Here is an 18617-nt window from a genome sequence, read left to right as displayed (position 1 = left end):
TACTTTTAAAGCGTGGTTTATGAACGAAATAGGCCGTGGAAGTGGGTGACACTGGCAGTGGCTAATAAGAATGACTGAAGTCTGCTCGAGTGTCGGATAGCAAAAACAGATATGTGAGCCACGGCCAAGTATGATCATGTGCTACAACGCTATAGCGAATATTCAAAGTTGCCCGTACTTGTATACTGTAATTTTCTTGAAAGTTTGATAATTTTTAGTCTTCGATACTATAATTTGTACATGTAGTGGGACCTAGAAACGCTGGTCTTAATGTCTTTCTATAGTGGGAGTTCATATATCTCTTCCCCCCTAGCTTTGTACACACTGTAGTGGAATATGGAAAGTTTTAAGAAATGTCGTGCCCAACTTTTGGCCACCCCAGGCCAAAACTACGGAAACAAATGCTGCCATCTTTCTGCAGCTGTTTGAAATATTTTATTTTCCTCACGTATTTGTTGAAAGTTTGTCGTCTGTGATACGTTGTTCAGTGTGAGAGCGTATTTCTCGGTCGCTTGGTGTGGCGCTATATATCAAACGTTGGGATTTCAATATAATGGAACGTCTAAAAATTAGATAATCCAACTTAAAAGGTATGAGTACCCAGTTTTATAGTTGTTTTAAGTGCACTTATTTAGCTAACAAATTTATCACTCTTTTAACACTTCTTCAAAACGCCCATGGAAGCGATCCTAATTTTAGTGTTGTTTGTGGGCTAGAAAATGGCGGCCAATATTTAAAATTTTTTTTAACCATTTCGTCGTCATGTTAAATCGAAGCATCCTAACACTTTAAAGACCGATATCGTCAATTAAAATGTGCATAATGAACTAAACCAAATTTGCCAAAATGTTAATTTAAACCAGGAAGTTGCTGAATGTCTACCAATTGAAAAAATGGCAAACGAAGTAAGAACATACGAAAACCATTTTAAACCACCCGAAATCCGCGAATTACTTCTCAAAATTATTTTGAAATACAGAGAAGTTCATCTTTTTCCCCGTGGCGTAGTAGAATCTTTGGCCAACGATTTACTCTGCTTCTGCGAACACATTTTAACAATTAGCCAAGAAAACGTAAAGAACATATTCGAAACGAAAGACAACAACCATATTGTTTTACAAGAATATCGAAATTAAAGAAGCGTTTGTTAGTTTAAACTCAAACCACAAAGTTTCAGCAATGTGAAAAATTGAAAATGGATTGTTAGAACCAATTCAATACACGTTTTCTGAATCCACTGTAGATGTTAAGAAAAAGGTATATCAATATGTATCAATTATAAAAGTGCCCGAAAAGCTCTATTCCTCGAATGAAATGAAAACAAACATGTCAAGTAAAGTAGAATTCCAAAACAGTGCATTGGGCATTTTCTGCAAAGCGACCTAGCGAAGACAATCATTAAGATTCATCAAGAACATGCTATGGATACAATCCAGTACAGATTTACCTGGACGAATTCAAGGTAGTTTATCCTTTGGGCTCGAAAAGAGAGAAGCATAAAGCTTTGGTTGCTATTTTTCAGTATTAAATCTAGATGGGAAATATCAAGCTCAGCTTAGTGATATTAACTTTGTATTTTTTGCTAAATCAATAGATATCGATGGTTTTGGATTCAGAGAGGTTATGAAACCTTTAATACACGATTGCCATATTTTGGCTAATGAAGGGATTTACGTAGAAAATACGGGGACTAGATAGACATGCACTGTTTCGATATTTTCCGGTGATTATTTTGGGCAACATAAACTGGGCGGATTTAAACCACAGTTGCTCTAGTGGTAGAATTTGTAGATTCTGCATGATAGATTACGACGAAATTTCACTTAAAACGAATTCAAGGCAGTTGCGTCACCGCACGTTGATTGGACATAAATACCACTTAGAAGGAATAGCAACATCTGTGAGTTTTGCCAAGTCATATGGAGTACGTTTTGAAAGCCCATTAATGCAAATTAAGGGCTTTGACGTAACGCAACAACTACCTCCTGATCCAATGCATGATCTACAAGAAGGTGTTATTCCAAGCGTATTAAAAGGGCTTTTAAACCATATGATTACGACGAAAATTATAAGCTTGGAAGAGTTAAATTCGTGCATTTCTACATTCCTGTTTGGTAAATCCGAATCAAACCGACCCGAAAAGCAAATCCGTAACGCTATATGTGGAAGTGGTAGCATCAACGGATCGGCAAGCGAGTTAATTTGTTTGTTTAGGCTCCTCCCTTTAATTTGCTTCTCTTATTTGCCAAAAGAAGAAACGGGTTTTGGAACGTATATCTCAAACTCAGAGAAATAGTCGAATATGTTTACGCGTCGTATTTGCACGTTTCATTTCTTGTTGTACTTGAAACTTTAATTTAAGAGTTTTTAGATTTAGCTTCAGAGGTATTTGGGAAGATGCTTTGACACCAAAATATCTTTACTTGGTTTATTACGCTGACGCATTCCGAAAATATGGTCCATTAAAATGTCTTGCATTCGTTTTGAAGCTAAGCATAGCTATTTTTAGAAAAATTGCTCTCATATATAATATTTTTAAAAACATTACCAAAACATTAGCGTCGAGACATAAATCCTATCAATGCTATAATACTTTATGTGAAAGACAATATCTCTTTTAGAAAAAAATTCCTGTTAGTTTGCAATTATTGCTTAATGGCTATCCTGATCAAATGTATTCCATTAAAAATGCAACTTATGACAACATGCACTTCTATGTCGGGGGTTATTTTAAACATGAAATTGAAGGCAAAAACATTGTCTTTTATTAAAATAAGGTATATATTTTTCAATAATATATCTATATTTTTGGCCGTTGTTGTGTTGAAAGTTCCATAATTTTTGCTTTTGAAATAACAGAGGAATCAGAAAACTGGCTTATTTTAAATCCAGATACTCTAATTTGTCACGAATTATTAGATATGTATTTTATTGAAGGTGAAAATTATATATCGCTGAGGTCAAAGTTTGTAAAAAGCGAAAATTAAATAAATGGAATTATGTTTCATATAATTTCTCTTATTATCGGCATATCGATAAGACTTAAATTCATAAATTCATGGAGAGTTAACAAAAAAGACCATTTACGTCGAAATTGGCAAGCACTTAAGAAATTTATAAAAACTTTTAGGAAATCGTATTATCTTTTCGAATGGAATTCAATGCCTTCCATTATTGGAAAGGGCCCAAGGGGTCAAGATGGGAGTGCAATAATATGAAGATAGAGAAATGGCTTTACTATACGTTCAACGTTGCTGAGAGAGACTAGGTTTTAAGAAATTCGCAGTTAGAAATATTTCAAACTATATATTCCCGTTAATACCCGAGTATTTTTATATCTGTATTAACAGAACATTATGATATTACGCACTAAAATTAAATTATTACGTTTGATATCAGAACATTGGTATTTAGGTTTAATATTAGAACATTTAGGTTTTTCGTTCTTATATCAGTACATTAAGTTTTTGTGATGTGAAATCTTAAAATTTCGGTGTAACGTTCTTATGCGATACTATTAGGCGTCACGTCTAATATCAGAACATAAGTAGATTTGGTCTAACAATAGAACGTTATACGGGTAAACCATTTATGGTTTAAAGTTTGCAGAAACCATTTTTAAACCTTTATCTGTCGCATTTGAAACCATTATTGGAATCGAGATGAAGTTCAAACCATTATTAAACCACTTTCAATTCTACAGTTTTTACAGTGTAAGCTGAAAAGGAAAACAGCAATACATAAGATGATATTTGTACATTGGTGTTGTACACTTTGTTAAAACCAAATTTGATAAATGTACTAGACAGTGTACTTTTCCACTAAGTAACCATAAAACAAGTTTTAATAAAAATTAATAATTAATCATAAATATATTCCACCAATTTACTTCAAAATGGCCGCTATATATAGGCTGAAAAGGAAAACAGCAATACCTAAGATGATATATACATTGTTGTTGTACACTTTGTTAAAACTTCAACGTTTTTTTATTTATCAAATACGCGGTTTACGGGTAGTAAACAATTGTTGTTGCCATAACGGTTATGTAGTTTTTAGTTTGTTTTGATATATTCATTCAGCGTCGGTCACTAGAAGTCGAAAGTCAAAAACTACACAATTTTAAATTTATACGGTAACCTCGTAAATTACGTATGTGTGTAACCCCCAAAAAATAAAATTTATTGGATTTAATTTGCATTTAAAACTATTAATTATCCACTCAAATACCTGTCCTTTCTTGGCCACAACGCATGACTCAGGTCTACCTATATATCACCTTCTTTACTCAGCGTAGCTGAGCTTTTTTCCATAATATTACTAGGCGTAAACAAAAGAACCTCAACAAAATATGTCCATGCACAACTCTATTTGCATTATCTGGAGCTCAAAAGAAAAATACTTTTGGACTGTTAAGCTTTTAAAGCCCGTAAGGGAATGACACAATCCTATATTTACATATTGTTTCAACCGGATATACACCACTATATTACCAGAGATTCAGTTAATGTATAATATATTTGATCGCAAGACTTCTATACTTCCGAGAATAAATTATGAATGAACTGTTTATCCAATAAATTAAAAGCAAAAAAGACTTCAATAACTTTAAACGTGATCTATTTAAATTCTATTTATCAAAGTTTTATAAACTATATTATAAAACAATGTTTAAATCTAAGTGAAAAACCATAACTTATAAGTTAAGAAGTTCTATTTATTTGAAAATAAACTAGGAGTGGAGGATCTTATGTAAAAGAGCACTTGGTAAGAAAGATCTTCTGAATGAAGATGATGTTATAATAGTAATAATAGGCTTACAAACACGTGTGACAGGTTAGATAATTACCGAAACAGTTTCTGGAGCCCGATGAGAACGGGATGAAGGCGTAGCGGTGAATGTCACCTGACTCGAATCTCTCGGGATGAAACAACTCGGGATTCTCGAAGTACTTGTCGCTCCGATGAATGAATGAGATCAGGACAGCCACGTCAGTTCCTTCTGGGATCGTAGTGCCATCTGCCGTTTTTCAGAAATGGAGTCTTTAATAAGGTTCAGTGGCAACGAGCAAAGCTTTACAGGGACGAGTTAATCAGCCACTTGCCAAAACTGTATTTAATCCAGATTTATATATTAATTTAAATTCAAAGCTTCTTAAAATCAACTTAAAACCTTGCGTTGACAATTTTATAGATTGATTCAAATTTGGGGAAGTATTGAGTAGTGAGATGATATTTGAATATGGAAATTAGAGACATAATCAAACGACTTACTTATATCGATATCTTGTTTTATTTTTCTGGCCATAATCGGAACTGGTGGATAAAGCCTCATTACCTCCTGCAAAATATAAACGCCGCTCATCCAAAGTTTTATGAGACAATTTCAGGTGTAGTGTCCAGTTACGGGGGTATATAAATTATTAGTGCTTGTAGTTTCCAGTTATTAATCCTTGATTTCAGACCATAATATTTGAAGGGGGGCGGTGATTTCAGACCATAATCTTTGATGGTGGGGGGGGATGATTTCAGACCATAATCTTTGAAGGTGGGGGGGGGGATGATTTCAGACCATAATCTTTGAAAGGGGGTTTCCTAGACAAATTTGTCTCCCTAAACTGAAAGGCTACTAGATTAATTAACCCATGTGAGATAATTCCTACCTTAAGGACGCATTTTAAATATTTCAATCTAGAAATGTGATCCCAGGTGAGATGATCCTCATTGTTGGCATCTCCAGAACCGAGCACCTCATCGAGTTCTTGATGAATTTTAGTCTGAACTCTCGAGTTGTGTCCAACCAGGAAAACTGCCCATTCCAAGGTGCTCCTGGATGTGTCGTAGGCCTGAAATTCAGAAACAAATGTTAAAACAGCATATTTAAAAATAATTGTTTTTGCTCTATATAAATTTAATCTAGAAATCCGGAAAAAGACGGATACGAAGATCAAAGATAATAATTTGGTCGTGACTGAATTGACCAGGTAGTGGAAGAAAATTGTGGAAACCATATACCAAAAAGTAACCAAAAAAAACCCCTGGAAAAATATTGCCACCTGACCCATCAATAAAATTCCCTATAATCACCCGATTGGGTAAACGCGTTGAAATCTACACCCACCCGCGGGATTTCAATTGCATATAGTTTCATATTGAATGTGTTAAGAACATTCGTTAGTAGAAAGGCTTTACATTTTTAAGTTTATAGTTTTGGTTATATTTGAGCTGAGTGTACGTTAAATGTTTAGACGAAGTTAACTTCTTGACCTTACGTCTCGGTAACTTGGAAAATAAAAACACCATAAGACAAACGTGTTTATATAAAAAAAGGAATTTTACATGTACATATACTACAAATTAGCCTGAAGTACACTTTTCTTACACATCCGTGTGAAAGTGGCCTACCCACTGAATTTAACGCAATTTATTGAGAATTTTTAATTTCAAAATTAATTTAGTCTTTTCCATGTTCCTTGCCATAGCAACTCGTGTAGATCAACATCACAAAGACTGCTTTCGGTATTATTACTCAGGATCGTTTGTTGACATGTGACTTGAGATAATGTCTTAGCGGCATTTTCAAGGTGGGGTTCACTAAGACTTATGCCTAGCACCTAATTATATAAATAATTGTCAGTTTCTCTATTTTAGCTACAAGTTCCTCCCTGTTTCCACCTCTCTACAGAACACTCACAGGAATCTATATTTGGCCAAGAAATGGAGAAATAGTTGCTCACAGCGATTACTATAGTCACTATCTCCTGTATAATGTCTCGTTCTGTGTAACAATGCAGGGCCTTCCCTGGATGGCTTTGAACCAAGTCGTGAATGCTTGTGACATCATTGTTATTCTCAGTCGACGTTTTCTGAAGTTTACTATCATCAATCAGGTCCTGGTACAAAAACATACAATATTAACAAAGTTATGATGTTGAAATGGAAATCCTCAATTTCAATTTTAACTGCGGTCCCAATGTTTTATGCATGGGGAATAATTCTTTACTAGAATTGTGTTAAATCTACAATGCAATGAGAGGCTAACCACTTCACCACCGCAAAATGTTCAATTCCCTCCCTACTCCCTAGTTTCTTAAAGTGAAACGCACCGTTATGATTATACGTCATTAATGAAACATTGCTTAAATCATTTTAAGCCATAAATATATTTCATCTAAAACTTACTTGTATGTAATCAAAACTGAATTTCACGATTTTCTCAAATTCCTTTCCCATTGCAGTCGAGAAAAAAACGAAATCTGAATACAACCAAGGCATGATCATTCGGTCACTCATTATTTCAACGATCCTATTAAAGAAGATGTCAAAAAGCACTTTAAATTTCTGCCCGATAAAGACAAACAAGTAAAGGATTAACATTGGACCCGAATTAGAAATATTACCTTTCGATTTGTTCAATAGCGGTGGTCATTGATTTGTTTCTTAATATTCTACAGGAGCTGATACAAAGATCTACAAAATTATTAAACATAACATGACGTACTAAATGTAAGTAACTAAAAAGTTAATCTAATCGAAAGAAATTATTATTATAATTACAATAATAATGCCAGAATATTTTGAGACAAGATATTAGTAAAAAAAAATGGTTTCCTTGAAAAATCAAGGTGGGTCGAAAATTTGCCTAATCCACAGTCAAAGGAATACCCTTATCCTAGAAAAATCAGTAATAACTGCTGTTTTGGGGATTGGATTTATGGTTTTACAGGGACCTATGCCCCTCTTGGTAACCCTGATTGCCCCTTAGTATCAAAACATTTAAGAAAGGCTTCGTGATAAAGTTGGAATTGAAAGTTCGGAATAAAGGATCAGAGTCGTAAACCTTTTGAACAAGAAAACAACTGACAAATTTGTCGCTGTGAAAACTTTGTTCACAGTTTTGAGTTTCATTCTTAATTGATTAATTTAATTTTAAATTGGAATTCGTAATTTAGATAGTAGACAAATTTATAAATGTATAAAACTCTTAAATAATGTTAAAAGTGTAAAATTTACCTAAAATATAAATGGTAATATGTGGTAAATAAACAATTTGTAACAAAAGTACGAGAGGTAGAGGTCTGAAGAGGGTCCTAAATTCAAACCAGCGAGTCACTGGATTTTTGAGAGGCTACCGCTCTCAAGCGTCTATTTATCTGGACCTACTTGACGGACAGGTAGAAAAGGTCATATTCGACTATTAGATATTTCTAAATAAGAGGCATGTCTAATTGAAAAAAAACGACATTGGTCATCTTTGATATGGTTTTGTATAAGAAGAAACGAAAGTTAAGCAATTCCTTTGTAAAATGTTAAGTGAAAGGGCTCAAATATTTTGGTCGCTCCCAAATGGAGAGAAAAAAATGTTAAAGGACTGTATAAGTCTCTTTAAATCTAATCATAAGTTTAAATCTTAGTTTGCTTTTAAGTCAACAAATTAAAGAATAAATTCAGAGTTAGCTCTCCCAAAAGTTATTAGGAAGAATCGGAAGATGGAACTAAAAATAAGAAGTTTCCTAAAGGCGGTTTTCGAGAAAGATAACACTTGGCGATGACTTCATATACTGATTTACTTTATTTCATTAGTGAAATATGATTTATCAATAGGAAAATATCACTTCATTTTACATCTTTACGCTAAGTATATTTTGAGCTTTGATGCGGTGTTCATATCCGCGATTTGGTGGGAAATTTGTGCTCAATGGAATTGGCGTTGAGCCTGCGAAGGAGCATGTTTCATGGATACTCCTCTCGTAAAAGATACTGTACACTTCAAATGGACTGCATTGAAGATATGTGTGTAGGTTTGGAAGAAAGACACGTACCTAAAGCCACGTTGAATGTGTAATGAGTAAATAGTTTGCTCATATCCACTCTCGTCAAATCTTCGGTGTTCTCAATGTCTGTTAACAGAGCTAATGCGTGAAATTTCATGTTTTCGTCCTGCGTCTTGATATTCTTGCTCAGAAAAATGGCACTCATTATTTTTTTTCTCCTGTGGTACGTTTCGTCTCCACTACATCAAGAACATTTGGAAAATTAACGGCGAGTGAATAATAATTAAATCGATCTAAAATAATAAATATTATTGTAGTTCAGTTACTTGACTGTTTCACCTGGAGCAAATTGTTACGTTATTTTTATTTCGATTTATATGTCCCCCCCCCCTTTCACCTTTTGTGCGTTCACCGAAAAATTGGAAAATGGTGCCAAAATTAACCAAAATGTCTGTACTTTCAATTGGTCAGAGAAATGTGTTAGTGTCCTTCAACGGTTATCAACTTATTTTAAAAGATAATTCACATTAGTGAAGTAGCTTAAGTGAAATTAAAAAATAATTAAAATTTACTATTTACGCAATAATATATCGTTCTTTCACTGCATATATTGGTTTGCCAAAATAATTAATCTAGAAACCAGATGCGATTAGACCAAGCCCCTACAACTCTGATGTAAAAGTATAATTGAACACCAATAAACATTTATTGATTTGTGGACGAATATAGTTCGTTGTAGCACTGTTACATGTCGTTATAGAACGATTTAATTCCTGAACATTTAAAAAGATGTTTAAAATATTTTCACAATTAATATTTTCAATTTGAATCATGGGCCAACCCTTTTAAAGGCCGACTTCATAGTTTTTATTTTATTTTATCCTTTCCTTAGTGGCGGCGCAACGGGGTATTCCAGGTAGACCTTCTTCGAAGTTTTAGAGGACCCTCAATTCTCCGAAAGGGGTCCATGGAATTGACAGTTACAATGTAGGTCTAGAGTGATAACTATATTGAAAGTCAATTCAAAGTGCACAGAAATTGAAATCTTTTGGATGAAACAAAATATTTTGCACGCTCTAGGAAATGTAAAAAGGCCCAAAGTCCATCTAAGTAAAGCACCCATGTACCTTACCAAATACCCTGAAGTGGCTACTGCCTTTCCTTACATAGTACAGTAGTTTATTATTAATAATTTCAACCCTTTGTTTAACTTAATTTGTAGTCATTAACTTTGATTAGAAAATCAAAGGTTTAGGAATAATACTAAATGGCTTACTTCCTGAATAAAATGCTGTTTCCCACCGCAGATTTTAACGAATCATAAAATAGTGATTTGTTCAATTCGTCTCGATTTCTGAAAAGAACCTTTAATGACAAAAATCAAAAAGTTAGAGAAATTGAATTTATTCTAGATATGGAAATAATTTTAGCCTATTATTCAAGTGAAGAGACTGTTTATTCACCTGAAAACAGGGCCCAAAAAGGTCCCTATAATGCCTAAACACACCCAACCTTTTTCGAGGTCATTAAACCACCTTAACTTAGTCCTTAAATCACCCTATTTCTAATCAATTTGGTGAAAAGTACCATCGGCTTATAATATTGAACAATAATTTTATTGATTCACGTGTATAATAATAATATACTACATTAGGTGGCGCCACGAGCTCGGCTAAATTTAAATATTCGGTAAAATGCATAATGAGCCTCTCTGTCGTAAAAGTTCAACTATATGATTTTGAGTAAAGATAGGTAATTTTTGTGATAAAATATTATTACAAATTAAAACTAAGCCAGGTTAAGAAATATGCTATTTTAAGAGTCATTTTTGTAAAAATTAAATAAAGATTTCATTTTTTATCAAAATGGTTCCTGAAAAATCCCCTTATTCCCTATTTTATCAGATTTTGGTGGGAGTCCTGTATAAATAAAATAAATCAACTTATTTAAGTAAAACGTTCTATAACACATAAGTGGACGTATTTTTACGTAATTTAGCATAAATCTTTTAGAATGTTTGACGGTTAGTTCAGACAAAGTGTTTTATAAGGTCTGGTTTACAGTCTTACATTCCATTACAATAATCAGCGACTGTTTATGCCTTAAATTAAGGTGGCCGGGTTAAATTGAGTAGGAAGGTGATGGTCAGTGCCGTATTATCCATGAAAGGGACCCTAGGCTCCGAGCATCTTTAAACCCCTAAAACCCTCCACACCCCCTCCACTTGGGATTCATGTTTCCCTGCTTAACCATAGACTTCAATGCGGTACTGGTGATGCCAAGCCTTTTTTCTACGCAAGCCAACAGCTTTCTACAATAACTATTACTGGTAAACTCAAAAAGTCTTTATGCAAAGGAGCAACCGAAAACTTGTCGAAAAATGACAAGTACTTGAAAACTCTATGTAGAAGAATTCGCTCGAAGTTTCCACCCAGTTTCAACCCTGCTCAAATTGCTGCGACGTGAAAGTGCAATACACTTCGCCGCCTTACCTGGGGTGTTATTAATTTTAAGAATATTGACATATTTTATAGTAAACAGCTAGGTGTTTACATTTTGGTTTATAACAGTTCAAATCGCCGAAGCATTCAGTTATAGGTAATTTAATTTCGGTTTAGTTCAGTACAAATGGCTATGTCTTGAGCTAGGTGTTCTAATTTGGGTTAAGAACGGTACAAATTGCCGGGTCTTTCAGCTAGGTGTTATATATTGGTTAAGAATGTCACAAATGGCCTGAACTTTTAGCTAGGGGTTTTAATTTCAGTTCCAAACGGTACAAATGACCAGGCATTCAGCTTGGTTTTTCAATTTTGATATTTAACACTACAAATGGCCGGTGCTTTCAACTAGATTTTTAAATGTCGATTTAAAACGGTACAAATAGCAGGGACTTTTAGCTAGAGTATCTAATTTCAGTTAAGAACAGTACAAATGGCCATGCATTCAACTTGGTGTTTTAGTTTTGGTTTAGAACAGTACAAATGGCCAGTGCTTTCAGCTAGGTGTTTTAATTTCGATTCAGAACGGTACAAATGGCCAGGGATTTCAGCTTGGAGTTTCAATTTCAGTTAAGAACGGTACAAAAAGGCCAGGAATTTCAGCTAGGTATTTCAATTTTGGTTAAAACGCTACAAATGGCCGTGCTTTAAGCTTGGTTATTAAATTTTGGTTAAGAATGTTACAAATGGCCAGGGCTTTCAGCTAGAAGTTTCAATTTCGATTAAGAACGGTTTAAAACGGCCAGGGTTTTCAGTTAGGTGTTTCAATTTATGTTAAGAAGAGTTCAAATGATCAGAGCTTTTAGCTAGGTGTTTTAGCATCGCTTAAGAACTGTACAAATGATCAGGTTTGGAGCTAGGTGTTGTAATTTTGTTTAAGATTGGTACAAATGGCTGGCTTTTCAGTAATGTATTTTAATTAAAGTAAAGAATGGTACACCTGGTCGGAGCTTTTAGCTAGGTGTTTATTTTGTCGCTTAGAACGGTACTTATGGCCAGGGCTTTCAGCTAGGTGTTTTAATAAGGGTTAAGAATGGTATTAAAACCCGAAGCTTTTAGTAAGGTTATTAATTTTCGGTTATGTTCGGTACAAATGACCGTGCTATCAAGTAGGTGTTCTAATTAGGGTTTAGAACGGTACAAATTGGAGGGTCTTTCAGCTTGGTGTAAATTTTTTGTTAAGAATGTCACAAATGGCCAGAGCTTTAAGCTAGGTGTTTTAATTTGGGCTCAGAAAAGTACATATTGCTGGGGCTTACAGCATGTTGTTTTAATCTCGGTTAATAACGGTTCAAATGGCTGGTACTTTCAGATAGTTGTTTTAAATTTCGGTTAAGGACGTTACAAATGGCTGGTGCTTTCGACTAGGTGTTTCAATTTCGGAATAGTAGGTATAAATGGCTGTGCTTTCAGCTAAGTGTTTAAATTTAAATTAAGAACGGTACAAATGGCTAGGGCTTTCGGCTAGGTGTTTAAATTTAAGATAAGAACAGTACCAAAGACCAGGGATTTCAGCGAGGTGTTCTAAATTTGGTTTAGAACGGTACAAGTGGCCGGTCATTCATCTCGGTGTTTCAATTTCGGTTTATAATTTTACAAATGGCGGAGGCTTTTAACTAGGCCTCTTAATTTTAGTTGAGAACGGTACAAATGGCCAGGGCATTCGGCTTGTTGTTTTAAGAACGGTTCATTAAGTGGCCGGAGCTTTTAGCTAGGTTTTTAATTTTTGCTGTGAACGGTGCCAATGGCTAAGGTTTTGAGCTAGGTGTTTTATTTATGGTTTAGAACGGTACTTATGGCCAGGGCTTTTAGCTAGGTCTTTTAATTTAAGTTACGAACTCAACAAATGGCCAAAGATGTTTTTATTTGGTTGAAGAATGGTTCAAAGGACCTGTGGTTTCAGTTAGGGTTTTAATTACGGCTTAGAATGGTATAAATGGCTAAAGTTTCATCTGGTTGTTTAAATTTCGTTTAAGAATGTTACCGATGGTCAGGGCTTTCAGCTACAGTATGTCTTAAATTTCGTCGGCTTACGGTACAGATTACCAGGGCTATCCGCCATGTATTTTAATTTTGGTTTAGAATGGTAAATATTACCGGAGTTTTCAGCTAGGTGGATTTTTTCGGTAACGAATTTCAAAAATGATCATGCATTCAGCTAGGGCTTTCAATTTTGGTTAAAAACGGTAAAAATGGCCAGTTTTTTCAGTTTGGTGTTGCAATTTTGGTTAGCAACGGTTTGAATGGATTTAATTTTTATTTGGGAATGGTTCAAATGGCCTTGCTTATAGCAACAGTTATTGTTTGGGCAAAAAACTATAGTATGTTGAAACTCAATACCTCATTATTAGGGCACCACTGATACACAAACCTAATTTTGTAGAAACAAACAAACAAACAAGCGTACAAACATTTAATTTTATTTATATCGATAGATAGAAAAGTAATTTGCTATTTTGCTTATTTAATAATTATTTATGTGGAAACTTGATAATCGAACAGTCATCTGTAATTAATCATTATATCTTATCCACAAGTAGAAACAATACGGCGCGTGCGATTTTTAAAACGCACGAAGTCAAGAAACGTTATATTGTAACATAAAAATTCTTAATTTTAAATTAAATTTTTTTCCTACTTAATTACATCTGTCTTAACTCCAAGTGGAAAATAAAAAATTAAGAAACCACAAACCTCGGCACTAGCGGCTGATTTCAGAATAACCAATTTCCTTGTGAAAATTGAGACGGAAAACAGGTCTTCGGAATCAAAAATCTTCGCCATTGCAAACAAATAATGCAAAACAGCTATTTTGAAATAAATAAAATACTATTAAATCATCTATCAAAAAGCATTGAAAGCCTATTTGGTTGGATCAAATAAGTTGTTTCTGTTAAATAAAATGATTTACTTTACGCCTAAAGACACTTCATTTACTAATAAAAGAGCAGAAAACGCATCCCATTTTTTTCTGATGTAATTTTAAGTAAAATCAGTTAGCTAAAAAGTTATCTTATGTTTGATAAACAAGCTTTTAGATTGCAAATTCAAATAAACAGCCATTATAATTGTAAAAATATCGATAAATGTGTGGCATTTAAAATCAGCTAACATACTGTGACGGCTTACAATGAATTTAGATTTGTTTCTGTTTAAACTTTTGTTTTGAAAAAAATCAACTGATCTGATAATATCTTAACGGAAAAGCACAAAATCTGATATCTTATTAATCATAGTTAGTTAGGGTTACGTTCAGTAACAGTCAACGAAAAAAAAACGATTTATATTTTGCACATATGAGCTTTTTCGTCATAATGACGTCGTAAGTTGCTGAACGCTTTTATTCAGTCATCCGTGTTTTTTTTAAATGGCGTTGAATTTATAGTAGTTTTTCGTCAGTAAAGACGTCAATCATCGAAAAAAACCGGCTCTTCCAGCGGATGACTTCGGTGAGCAACCGATGACCATCGAGACGTCAAAACCGTATAGTAGGAAACCGATGTCAGCGATTACTAATTGCTGAGTCCGATGAGCGCTGCTGAGCGTACCCTAGATATCACAACTGCTATCTGAGAATCAATAGGGGGTAAAAGGTTTTGGCCGTTGCTATTTACCCCCGATTTTCGGTGGTAAATAGCCTGTATCTATTTACCACCGAAAATCGGAGGTAAATAGCGCAACCGCGCGGCCATTGCTATTTGCCACCGAAAGTCGGGCTTACATTTTAATGCTAAATACAGAAGTCGGCTTTCATAATACAATTATTATTAATTTCAGTTTATTATATATGTATGGTTTTTTTTAATTTCTGGCTACTAGTAGCGTCGGTTTGTATGGAAATTAAAGTAAAATTAAAGAAAAAAATGCTTCATGCTATTTTTAAATATAAACAAACAAGGACATCATTTCTGTAATACGCGAGATTTTTAAATGTTTATCATTCGACATTGTCCATTATTCAGGGGCTGTTCATATAGACCAAAAGGTGACAAAAAATGTTTGATAAAATTATCTATATCAGCTTATTTTATTTTGAAATAAGTGTTAGGAAGGTGGAAATTCTCCATTTTCTTATGTAGTCAAGTTGGGGTAATCTTTAAAGATTTAGTTGACGCTGTTGGTAGTATCTGTTATCCTTAAGAAAGGGTTTTATCGAAATATGACCAATTGATGATCAAACACCGATCAAATCTTGATTAAAATTCGTTGAACTTTGGTTAATATTAAAAACTTTTTATCACGGCTTGGTTCGTCGATTTAAAAAAACACATTTTACGTACGAATATTTATCTAGAAATGTAGGGGTTGTTCATATAGAACGAAATTTTACTATATAAATATACAGGGTGTTACGGATAAGAGTACCGAAACTTTCTATGTGCATTCTATGGGTCTCTATGAGTAAAAAATGTCTAATAAACATGGGTCCTAAAGTGCTTCGTTTCAGAGATATGAACTCTCAAAAAACTACCCCAAAAACCGGCAAACATTATTCTTCCTTGAACCAAATTGTTTTCATTAAACTATCAATTGTTTTTTATCCGTGAGGCGAGAAACTTTAATAACAAGTGGCAAAAGTTCATTAATGTACTTTTAGAAGACAAAGCCATTTTAATTTTATTGACACGGCTCCAAATAAAATAAAAACATGTTGTCGTTACGAACGATTTTAATAATCAAAATTAAAGATACAAATGTCATAAGATTTCTAAAAGAATGCTTTTAAGTTTGTCTAATTCGTTCTGTGGTTAATATGACACGTCCAAGAACGCTTATTGGGTTAGAAGTTCAAAGATTCAATCGTTCGTCTATTTGGTAAAACCAGTCGAATATTATTTGTATCTCTCTCCAGGTTACATGCCAATCACAAAAAAAAACAATGTTTAAACTTTGTGTCGATCTGACACCAGTCTTTTAGGAATCTACTGCTGGTTGAAAGTTTGAGCTTCTAACCCATTTTTCTTGAGCCCGTCCGTGCAATAAGCGTTCCTAGACCAATGTACCATATTAGCTACAAAACGAATTAAACAATTTTAAAACCATTCCCTAAGAATTTTTATGACATTTTTATCTTTAAATTAAATAATTAAAATCGTATCAGTAAATTAAAATGGCTTTGTCTTCAAACTTATTTTACTTCTAAAAGGACATTAATGAACTTTTGCCTCTTGTTATTAAAGTTTCTTGCCTCACGGATAAAAAACAATTGATAGTTTAATGAAAACAATTTGGTTCAAGGAAGAATATTGTTTGCCAGATTTAAGGCTGTGTCCGGGTTTTTGGGGTAGTTTCTTGGGAGCCCATATCTCTGAAACGAAGCACTTTAGGACCCATGTTTATAAGACATTTTTTACTCATAGAGACCCATAGAATGAATATAGAAAGTTTCGGTACTCTTATCCGTAACACCCTGTGTATATAGAATAATTTTCTATTAATAAATGTTATTAATTTTAGCTAACTCAAGTTTTTGTTATTTAAATGATCAATTAGGGGTCGTCTTTAAAGAGTATTAAAACTTTGTATTTGTATCACCTTTCAAATGTTATTTTTTCCGAGCTTACGTAAGCATTTATTTGGTTTTGTTCGCATTGTCGTTTTATTTAACGATACATACTCTGGTCATGTATACAGACAGAAAAGGATAATGTACTTATTTTATTATTATTTTCTTTTTCGGTTTGCCTGTTGGAAAAAGTGGGCCAAATCGTACTTCGCTTTCTTCTCTTGGTTTTATACAACAAATTGGATTGCAAATAATTCAAAACTTTAAATACAAATAGTTAAACTAAGCTTACGATTGACTAAGGTAATAATCATAACATGAATTAGTATATATATTAATCAAGCTTAAAAACTCGCTAAGACTCAGAAGTTTGAAGCAGAATATTAGAGAGGTAAAGCAGAGCTCTCTAGAAGTTTCAACGACAAGAACGGAAGTACCTAGACGTTCAAGAAGAAAGATTCTACAAAATCCGTTAAGCTCGCCTTCATTTCGAGGGATAACGAAAAAGAACACATTTCCGATACAATTTTAACACACTAAAGCACGACGAAAACAGGAAGGTGTTTGAACAGGACTAAAACAGAGGCGCGAAGTGACCAGAGTAAATGTGGCCAGAGTAGCCAACGAAAAATTCCATGCATTATTTTAATTTAAATTACACGTTTTTTCGACCTTTCCCCATTTTTGGGGCCCTAGTTTACTTTAACTTTGCGCCCCTTAAATATTGTACATGATGGGCCCCGGCCTACCCGGCATTACTAAAATGTGCTTTACAGTTTTTGAGTATTGTCTAAATACAAAATGTTTGTTTTCGTTGTTTCGCGTATCCGTTATATCCGCAAATGTATACAGGTAACGATTTCTACTTAAACTATACAAGGCTTAGTCGCCTAGTGAACTCTACTAAATATTGGTTATTTCTTGTGATTACTGAATATTTTTTTTAAAGGGAACAGAGCCTCATGTATTTGGTGTGGCATACCAACATTGCCCGCTACCTTCTAGGATTTTAGATATTTTTCGCGCTAGTGAGTCAAATCTTGCTGAAATTGTTAGCTTTAAAAACGACTTTAGGTTATATTCCCTTTAATTCTTTGAATTCTATGATTTCGAGATATTTAATTTCTTAAATATTTCTACTGATTACTTTGCAGGCCCTAGAAATAATCGAGGCCAGAAATCATTGGTTCTTCTTGAGACGTCAAAGGACTTCATTACGAGCCCTATATATCATAACGGGTCCGAAACATAATCGGACCTACTTTCACGTTCTAAACGTATTCAGGCCTCGTCTCGTGCCCTTGGCATTGCCGGGTCTTATTTTCGGGCCCTAGACATCATCTGGCTTCGTTACGGGCCCTAGATATTATCTGGCCTACTTTCGGGCCTTGTTGTGGGTCATTGACATCAAAGGGTCTCGTTTCGGGCCCTGGACATTTTTGGGGCTTCTTTTGGGCCCTAGACATTTCGGGTCCCGTTTCTGGCCCTATATATTATCGGGCCTCGTATCAGGCCACAGACATCATCCGGCCACGTTTCAGACCCTTGACATTATTGGGTGTCGTTTCGGGCCCTACATATTATCGGACCTCGTTTCGGGCAATACACACAATCAAACCTGGTATCGGGTCATAGACATTATTGGGCATCGATTCGGGCCCTAAAGTTCATTGGGTTAATTTATCGGCCCTAAACATCAGAAATGATCAAACCTGGTTTCTGGCCCAAGATACCACCAGGTCTCGTTACAGTGCCAGGAGGTCATCCAGAATCGTTGAGGCCAACAAACAATTTATTCTCGGTTGCGTAACGTTCCCTAAAAAGTATTTAGTGTAACAC

The 18617-nt window shown here is 34.4% G+C and overlaps 1 protein-coding gene across 1 annotated transcript; it reads right to left on the bottom strand.

The window, feature by feature from the left end:
- Positions 1-3680: 3680 nt before the first annotated feature.
- On the bottom strand, positions 3681-18244 carry LOC149960385 (cytochrome P450 4V2-like). Its single transcript, XM_090165082.1, has 10 exons — positions 18158-18244; positions 10051-10139; positions 8823-9013; positions 7401-7470; positions 7183-7306; positions 6738-6893; positions 5664-5846; positions 5275-5341; positions 4850-5020; positions 3681-3718 (listed from the first exon to the last, which is right to left on the bottom strand). Exons 1-10 carry the CDS (start codon positions 18242-18244, stop codon positions 3681-3683), a joined length of 1176 nt encoding a protein of 391 aa, XP_090021208.1.
- Between the last annotated feature and the right edge of the window lie 373 nt (positions 18245-18617).

The sequence above is a fragment of the Leiobunum rupestre genome, chromosome 1 (assembly GCF_980474605.1).
Source record: "Leiobunum rupestre chromosome 1, qqLeiRupe1.1.hap1, whole genome shotgun sequence".
NCBI lineage: Eukaryota > Metazoa > Arthropoda > Arachnida > Opiliones > Sclerosomatidae > Leiobunum > Leiobunum rupestre.
Note: the sequence above shows the minus strand (reverse complement) of the source record. Positions and strands in the feature narration are given on the sequence as shown.

What these genes read in the sequence shown, in the direction of transcription:
- LOC149960385 (XM_090165082.1), bottom strand. Translation starts at nt 18,244, where the DNA reads ATGTCTAGGGCCCAAAAGAAGCCCCAAAAATGTCCAGGGCCCGAAACG. An exon ending in AACAGCATTTTATTCAGGAA is followed by an intron (nt 9,014 to 10,050) that starts GTAAGCCATTTA and finishes TTCTTGATGTAG; the next exon opens with TGGAGACGAAACGTACCACA. An exon ending in TCAGTTTTGATTACATACAA is followed by an intron (nt 6,894 to 7,182) that starts GTAAGTTTTAGA and finishes TTTTTGTACCAG; the next exon opens with GACCTGATTGATGATAGTAA.